General features: G+C 31.1%; 1 protein-coding gene across 1 annotated transcript in view; it reads right to left on the bottom strand.

The window, feature by feature from the left end:
• The window catches only part of LOC105622991, a 23249-nt gene extending 15996 nt beyond the window's left edge, over window positions 1–7253 (bottom strand). Inside the window, exons 1-2 of the mRNA XM_012204393.1 lie at window positions 7216–7253; window positions 3439–3643 (exon numbers count right to left, since the gene is read on the bottom strand). Coding sequence (XP_012059783.1) covers window positions 3439–3643; window positions 7216–7253 — 243 coding nt within the window. The remainder of the gene's footprint in view (window positions 1–3438; window positions 3644–7215) is intronic.
• Between the last annotated feature and the right edge of the window lie 2331 nt (window positions 7254–9584).

Below are 9584 nucleotides of genomic sequence, written 5' to 3' on the forward strand. Positions count from 1 at the left end.
CTCTCCTCTGTGTCGTCGTCGACGTATTATATTACTATAATTAATTATTATTTAAACTTAATTATTATTAACTTAACTTTAAAATTAAAATTAATTCTTCTTCTTCTCTCTCTCTCTCTCTCTCTCTCTCTCTCTCTTTCTCTTCCTTGTTCTCTTTTAAATGATAGCAAATATAAAGTTATCCTTCCGAAAGAATGATTTGCATCATTATGCAAAAATTAATTTCGCCAAATATTTTATTCTTATTCTCTAAAGTACAATTTTTTTATTTATGTCAAAAATTTTAGCTGAAACTGTAGTCTTTCGAACTAATCGCTGTCTTCATTGATTATAGGTACCACTTCATCAATGAAAATAATTTACTTAATATCTCCGCAGGTTTTATAATTTTTAGAAGTTTCAACTAAAATAGATATCTGGCACTTTATTCAAAACACATTTTGAAATGAATAAAAAACTTTGTATTTTAAAGAATAAGAAATCTCTACAAGAAATCTCAAATATATTGATTAAGATATATAAAAATTATTTGACGCAAAAGTTACTGTAGTAATTAAAGGAATAAAATATATGTTTTTTTCCTTATACCGTAGTTTATATAACTTTAAAAATCAATTACTTCTGAATACACATACCATATTGTATAGAATATTTTAAAATAATGTACATATATTTATAATAATGTATGTATAAATATAATAATATTATATTAAATACATTTCTGGCGGAAAAATACAAATAAAAAATATTAAAAAATTAGTTTTTAAATTTTTAAATAATGCTCCACACTTTTAAAAATTCTGAACATAACATATTTCATTCGTCATGGAATGATTAAATCACCGTAATTTTGTGAAGACGGTACTCAAATATTTTTCATAAAAACATTCATTAAAAATTTTTTTTATTTTTTAAATTCAAATTTTTTTAAATCTAAAAAATTTTTAGATGTAATATCATATGTTAAATTTTTTCAGATTTTTTAATTTACATGATAGGATTAAAATTGAAATTGATATTTTACACAATTATTACTACATAGATAAGTTTAGCAGGTTGAAAATTGATATAAAATAATCTTTTGTCGCGCTTACTAATGTAACGTACTCAAAACTGAGTTTGATTTAAGAATATTTTTCATATGCTTATTTGGCTAAGCCATTCTTTACAGTTTTTAAGATGTTCATCACCGTAAATACAATATATCATTAAATGACTTGTCTATTTTATTTGTTATTCCATTATTCTAGTTTTAATTAGGATTGCATTTTAAGACAGAAAATTTAATTGGCGTGTAATTTGGAGGATTTGTTGTACATAAGATAAATGTACCAGTGGTCGGACAGTCGGAACGTAATTGTCTCAGTGTCCGATCACAAATAAAAAATTAGTAAAATGCTGACTGGAAATATTAATATAAATAGATGTTTAATGACAAAAGACGACTAATTTCAAATATGCTTTTTAAAGTATTATAATTTAATTGTAATTTTTAAATGCAATTAAAAATAAAACTTCAGAAAATGGGCAGAAAAATCTCACCGATTCCAATAATGATATTTTGATATATGTTGTCAAGGTCATGATCCTGAGTTACTCCTAACAAATTTAGCTGTCGCTCGTTATTCATTACAAAGTTATGTTAACAAAAAAGTTACTTTCCCGCTTAGAAGCTTCCAAACAGGGGGGGAGGTGGGGTGAAAATCATTTCGCGTTGTACAGTGTACGCGTGGATGCAGCGGATTCCGCTCCCCCCCCCCCCCTCCTCTATTGACAGGCTCTACTACAGAAAAAACTAACCTAAGCTAACTTCTAATCCAATTCATTTTTTGGTGTGAAGTAACACTTATTTCGCGTATCTTTACTTCGGGAATTTACGCGAAAGTAAAAAATGGATTGAGTTAGGTTAATTTTTTCAGGGAAGTCCCTTCGTATATAGGGAAAGGGGGAGGGCAGAACTCACTGCACTAATTTTTAAATTAACTCTTTTTTTATATAATTTTTATTTGTAAAGCAGAAAATTTATGTTTTTGAAATGAAGAATTTGTTTTTTTTATAAGGAAGAGAATTTGTATTATATTTTAAAAAGAAATGAAAAATTAAGTATACATTTGATTTAAATTTTATTTGTTAATAACTTTATAACGAATAACAAGCGACAGTTAAAATTTGTTGGAGGCTGACTCAGAGTCATGACTTTGATAACATATGTCAAGATCGTTGAAATCGATGAAATCGTCCATTTTCTGAAGTTTTTTACCCAATTAAATTATAAGTAATAAAAGCATTTGATAATAAAGTAATAAATTTTGTGTAAATATTCGGACATAGATACATTCTCATTCTTATTATAGCTTCACTTTATAAGAATTATTTGTTTCTTTCTGGCCTGTTAACTAAGATGAAGTTAAGAAACCTCTTTGTGATGTTGGATGGTTGGCACCATGATTGATGCACTTGTGCTGAATTAGAATTATATTAATACCGTTAAGAATGACTTGAAGTAAGTCAAAACATGCCCACATGCGTACGGATTTTATATGAACTTTTTATATTAAAAATGGTTATATTAAAAATGGACTTATAAACACTTTCTATTGTTATTTGCCAAGTATCGCGCTAACTCTTACTTCCCCTTATATTTTAGTCTTTATATTTTAGTCTTAATATCAAAGAGTTCTTCAACATTAATTGTTATTCTTATTATTATTGTTTCCTCGAATAGTTTTAAAGAGTAAGGTAAGCCCTCTAAAGATATAAAGTAACAGTATAAAGTATCGTAAAAAATAATATCTACAAAATAAAAAATACAAAAATAAAAAATACAAAAATAAAAATAAATATAAAAATAAAATTAAAATAAAAATTAAATTAAAAGTAAATAATATGAACAAATTACAACGAGAGAAAAGGAGAGAAAGCATGAGAAAGGGATAAAGGCAAAAGAGAAAGAGAGAGAGAGAGTGAGTGAATGAGTGAGTGAGAGACAGAGAGAGAGAGAGAGAGAGACAGCATGTTCATCTATTAAATCAGTTTGTCACGTACTGATACATTGGTTACATTAGTTCAAATTTTATCTCTCTTCTTCTAATATAAAAGGAGAAAAGTAAATAAAATAAATAAAGTACGTAAATAAACTCTCTACTAATGCAATTAGCTAACGAACAGATCTACTATAAGAGTGGAAAAAAAATCGAAAAAAATACTGAACAAAAATAATTTTATTATTTCGATTACAATTTTGATTATGAACTTTATAAAATTTAATTACAGTTTTAATTTTTGTTTACAGTTAGTGTTTGTTACAGAAAAAAAAGGTTCCCAAACAGTTTCCGATGCCGGTTTTAATTTCGGTTCGATCAGAGTCTCTGCTTCAAATAAATCAAATATTTTGAAAAAAAAGGACTTTAGAAGTTCAAAAATTTTTAAATGACTGACCTTAAGTGTCACTTCATTGCCGAACCAGCAATACAAATAAATCTGCATAAGCATACAACCAAGATAAGATAAGTTATACGCGAAATCGAGGCTCAGCAAGTTCTTCGTCAACATTTTGTAGATGCTTAGACAGAGTACTGTCGAGCTTATGGAGAATTGTACGAAAATCATTAGCGTGAACACCGTATTGATGCGTTCCGCAAACCTGCAACATTACAATTATTTTTTCAATATACGTAATATATGTAGTATAGAAAGTGATAATTAACGATAAAACTCGCATAGAAGCAGAATGGACTAAACTAATTAAATTATTAAGAAAAGTTCTTACCATTTTGCATTTTTCGTATTAGTTAACGAGTTATTAATTTATGAAAATAATAAAAATAAAAACATTTGAAAGCTGATGCTGGATATTACGTTTTATTGTATATAATAATTGAAATAGACGTATGATCCTATTATAGTTTAATCCTAGATTCCCAGTAAATAGAACGATAATATTAAAATATACAATCATTACTTTTAGAATATATACAATTTAGAATATACACATTACTTTTAAATACAAAATCAAATATTAGATTGTGTTGAACTTTCATATTTATCATATTTCGTCATAATTTGAATTGTAATGGTAATGTGTATCTGGTATAAGTCAATTCGCATTCATATGTCAATGTACATTACGAAGTTTACTAAATAATCATTGAGTCAAAATGTAAAATTTTATACAATAAATGATATTAAAATAAAACTGAACATAATTACTCAAAACTTATATAACTGTTTGAGTATATCATGCGATGTTGACAATTCTCGTTAGTCATGGATCTAATGAGAACATTTATCACACTATAACACAAGTAGACTTTTGATAAAATTATGAAAAAGGGGCAAGCATCAATTTTTAGAAATTAAAGTGGCGTATAAAGGATCCAAAAATTCTATGTCACTTTGTACATTCAGGCCATTTTTCTATTTATGTAAATCATTTCTGATGTTAGCCGTTTAAATAATTGTTGTTTAAATAATTTTCTTTATCTAAAATTTTTATATTTTTCCCAATTGACAAATGTTCTTAGTAGATCCGTAATTAAGTAATTATATTTAATTTTATATTTTAATCTTATTTATGAAATTTTAAATTTTGACTTAATAATTATTCAGTAAATTTAATAATTTAATTAATGGACATTGACATATGGATACAAATTGACTTATTCAGATACACATTATTCACAGTTCAAATTACAACAAACATATAAATTCAACACAATCTATATTTGATTTTGTATTTAAAAATAATAATTGTATAATATTTAAAAATAATAATTGTATATATTTTCAAAGTAATGTTTGTTTATATTTTAGTCTTATCGTTAATGTATTAACTGAAGAGGATCCAAACCAGGATCGATACTACTTCAATTATTATATACAATAAAACAATTATTATATACAATAATTGCAATAACATCCAGCATTCTCAAAGGCTTTTTCTTTATTGATTTAATTCGTTAGAGCCTATAGAATTATAATTTATTAAAATAGTCAAATTCATTCTGTCTACCAAATGCAAGCGCGCGGCGAAATAAACTGCTCAGAGAGACGCACGTTCTTCTAGATACGTTGTCTACAAGTGATATTAGCATTAACCTAGCGATGAACGGGTATCTCACTGGATAGTCTTACCTAGACCAGACGAATTCGGCTATTTTCATAAATTAATAACTCATTAACTAATACGAAAAATGCAAAATGATAGAGACTTTTCTTCTCAATTTAATCCATTTTACTCATATGCGAGAGTTTTATTATCAAAGATTCTAGATAGGTCTTCTAGATAGGCCGATTTTAATCCGGTAACTCCGAAGAAGAAGGGAAAGAGAAGAGAGGGATGGTTCACGTAAAGAGGAGGCCTGACACCATTGTGCAAAGAGAAGGACATCACGGAAACGGGGGAAAAGGATGACATCACAGGTCCATATATTATAGAAATGGCCAACGTTATTTAATTGGGTTAACCTTAGTCTAGTATATCGATAATCAAGAATCGGTAGACAATCTTGTCCCAGTCAGTATTAATTAACAGCTGAGCTATATGTGGCTGTTCCAATACTGGCTGCAAAACAGGCCAAGTTCTGGTTGCAAAACAAGCCAAACTCTGGCTGATAGCCGCACTGTCGTGAGCTAGTTGGTTGCAAAACAGGCCAAACTTTGGCTATAAGATAGACTAAGGTATTGCTGCGATACAGATTCAGCAGCATTGAACTATATATTATTGCTAATAATATTAGGTGTACATTAGGTGTACTTTGCTTCCGCCGTTTTTTTTCCGAAATTCGAGGCTTTATTGTAAAAAACTGATTATACATTTATGATTCAAAGTATTGTCCATCGCTGGCCACTACTTTCTCCTATCTTTCGGGTAGCGTACGAATCCCGCGTCGAAAAAACTGGTCATCTTTTGAGGCTATCCACGAATCGATCCAATTTTTTACTTCTTCATAAGACCGAAAGTGCTGGTCAGCCAGGCCGTGTACCATTGATCGAAACAAGTGATAGTCAGAGGGAGCAACGTCAGAGGGAGAATACGGCGGGTGGGGTAGGACTTCCCATTTCAACGTTTCCAAGTATGTCTTGATCACTTTCGCAACATGGGGTCGAGCATTGTCAAGCTATAAAATCACTTCATCGTGTCTCTCGTTGTATTACGGTCGTTTGTCTTTCAATGCTCAGCTCAAACACATCAATTGCGTTCGATACTGATCGCCTGTGATTGTTTCAGTCGGTTTTAACAGTTCATAATACACTACGCCGAGCTGGTCCCACCAAATACAGAGCATGATCTTGGACGTCAAAATCACCGTTCTTGAAGCGTTGAAACCACTCACGACACATTCTTTCACTAATAGCGGCCTCACCATAAGTATTTGAGAGCATTCAATGAGCCTCAGCCGCAGATTTCTTCATATTGAAGCAAAAAATTAAAACCTCTCGCAAATGACGAGAATTTGGCTCGTAAACTGACATTTTCAATCGAGAATAACTTTATGATGCAGACACAAATCGACTAATGTTTCTATGGGGTTATGTTGACAGATGCCCAAGTTTATTGTATGACATCTATGATCTATTTATTTCGACCACTACTTACCGCTAAAGCCATCTATAGGAAAACGGCGGAAGCAAAGTTGTACACCTAATACATAACATTAAAGTTATTAAATTAAGAAACTTGAACATTGGCGGGACTCGTATAATGAATTCGACTCAAGTTATTTTTTTTGAGATGAGACTTAGATGCAACTAGACTTAGATGGATTGGGAGGACCATATTATCTTTAATCAAAGATATGTGTAAACGTGTCTCAGCATGCAGCGAGTGCCGCTCAGTCTGTGCTAACATCTCGTTGCAAACATATCTATGATAGAAATTACGTTACAATTTTAAAAAATCGTATATATAAGTAAATATTTTTATTCTTAAAATTTTTGTTTTACAATCGTATATGATTATCTGAGATTTGATTTTTGTTTAGATAATAAGTATAGTTGTTACTTAATTAATTTTTAAATTTAATTCTTTTTATCTGTCTTTGTTATTATATACTGTTAATATTTTTTTTAAATGAACGAATAAGAATAGAAGGCTAGCCATGGGGCTATATGACTCATTTATTGGCGATTCTTATAGTACCTACTCAATATTTCATTCTTTTGTAGAGATTTACCTCAGTGGTAAATGTTAGAAGTTTAGTTTCCTCACCTCACCTTCCTTCAATCTCGATAAAACTAAGCTCATTCGTCATATTTTTGAAACGAACGAATTTAGAAAAAAAAAAACACTGTTCTGCCCTGCGAAGCGAATTTTTATGTTTAGATTTTTATAAAGGTTTTATTAATATGTAGTCAAAAATGTAGCATAAAATACATTAATCTTCATTTTAGTAATCTTATAATTAAATTATCTCATACTATAAGTCACTCTACTCTGGTCTCGAGGCTAATTGATTCAGATAGAATGCATTAAAAAAATGCATTTTTTTCATATTAGTTATCAATTTTTCCTTATTATTAAAATATTATTAGATAGTCAATGTATGTAGTAACTGGTGTAGAATTCATTTTTTCGATAAATCTCTTTGACTGTAAAAATTGGAAATTGAAAAATGAGTCTGCTAACTCCGGTCTCCCCTACATAGTGGGAAGCGAACCCTAGTGTCCTTAACTTAATTTACAAAGTATTGATCAGATCAAAAAAAAGTACGGTTGTTTCGTTTTCCATAAATTGAAAAAACTCAAAGGGATAAGCTCAATCACAGATTTGAATATCTCAGCAGATGCTTTATCTCCAAAGTGTTTACCCAAAGAGACCCTTTGATTCGCTTACTCGATCACCTAAACTCTTCCTTAGACGCCTAAGTTTCTTTCTATTTTTTTCCTTAGAAGCTATGACGATTTTAGAGGCGATCAGAATGGACAGGGATAGTCTTAAACTTTTACTTATCTTTTCAAAATCTGCTCTGGAAAGCCTAGATGCCGCAGCGCATCCAAATCGCAGCTCTTACATTAATTTTATTATTAGAGATGAAATCAGACTTGCTTAAAAATCTGGCAAGAAGCTCTCGCTGGCTTGGATCTCGAGCCACTGCAGAATAGTGAGCAACAAAAGAGCTGACTGTAAGGTCAAAGCGATGATAACGAATGCGAAATCGGGGCTTATGGCTCTCAGACTTGTGCAACTTATAGAGGACGAAACTCTTCGAAGATTTGAGATATCAATGCCGTGACTTCCAACAGAAGTTTCTACTTCTAAAACTACTTTTTCAAATCAAGATACATATATTGGGTTGTCCGGAAAGTTCGTGCCGATTTTGAAGGAAAATTGAAACGCAGAAGATTTAAATTTTAGTATACATTTATTAAATTATAGGTGCCATTCTGTTCTACAATCTTCCTCCATCTTTCAGGCAATTTGAAAATTCCGTCCATCCAGAATCTCTCAGATTTTCAGCGAAAAACTTTTCTAAGTGATTTTTTACCTCGACCAAAAAGTTGAAGCTTTTTCCATTAAGGGAATTTTGTAATGATCGAAATAGGTAAAAATCAGAGGGCACGAGGTCTAGTGAATATGGTGGATGGGGTAGAACATCCCAACTTTTTCGAGTTATCAAAGACACATGAGGCCGCGCATTGTCCTGAAACACGACGCCCTTCCGATTCGCTATTTCTGGACGTTTTTGTTTAATTGCTGTCTTCAATTCATTTAATTGGGAACAATACTTTTCTGAATTTATCGTCTCGTTGTTTGGTAAAAGCTCATAATACAAAATCCCTTTCCAATCCCACCAGACACAGAACATGACCTTCTTTGGATGAAGACCAGGCTTTTGGGGTGATTAAAGATAATTCATTCCGCTTTCTCCAAGATCTTTTTCGCTCAATTATTGTAAATGATCCATTTTTCATCCCCCGTCACTACTTGCTTCAAAAATGGTGTCTCCTCGTTGCATTATAGAGCGAGTCGCAAATGGAAATGCCATCCATCAGATTTTTCTTCGTTAAATCGTGGGGAACCCATACATCAAAACGGTTTATGTAGCCAAGCTTCACAAAATGCTCGTGGATGGTGGATTTTGACATATTCAACATTTCTGCTAATTTACGTGTCGTATAGCGTAGATTATTCTCGATCAGTGTTTTAATCTGATCTTCATCTGTGGAGGGCCTACCCGGGCGTTCTTGATCTTCAAGATTGAAATCACCAGCTTTAAATCTAGCAAATCTTCCGCACAGATCTTTCAGCTACAGCACTTTTGTCATAAACAGCGCATATCTTGTTTGCTGATTATTGGCATTTTTGCCTTTCCAGTAAAAGAAAAGCATTAAATGCCTAAAATTTTTTTTCAAATTTTTTTCCAAGTATACTTGAAATACCGTCTTTTACGATATGTACGCATGTCATTTATTTTCAATCGTTCTGATATATTCAGACCGTCCTTACGTCACCTATCAAAAATCGGCATGAACTTTTCGGACAACCCAATAGTTTCATAACTGGATCTCCATAGATGCACAGTTAAAGACAATAATAGATAGACTAAGGTGTAGTCAATCATGAATATTCAATCATATATCTT

This window comes from Atta cephalotes (assembly GCF_000143395.1).
Source record: "Atta cephalotes unplaced genomic scaffold scaffold00051, whole genome shotgun sequence".
Taxonomy (NCBI): domain Eukaryota; kingdom Metazoa; phylum Arthropoda; class Insecta; order Hymenoptera; family Formicidae; genus Atta; species Atta cephalotes.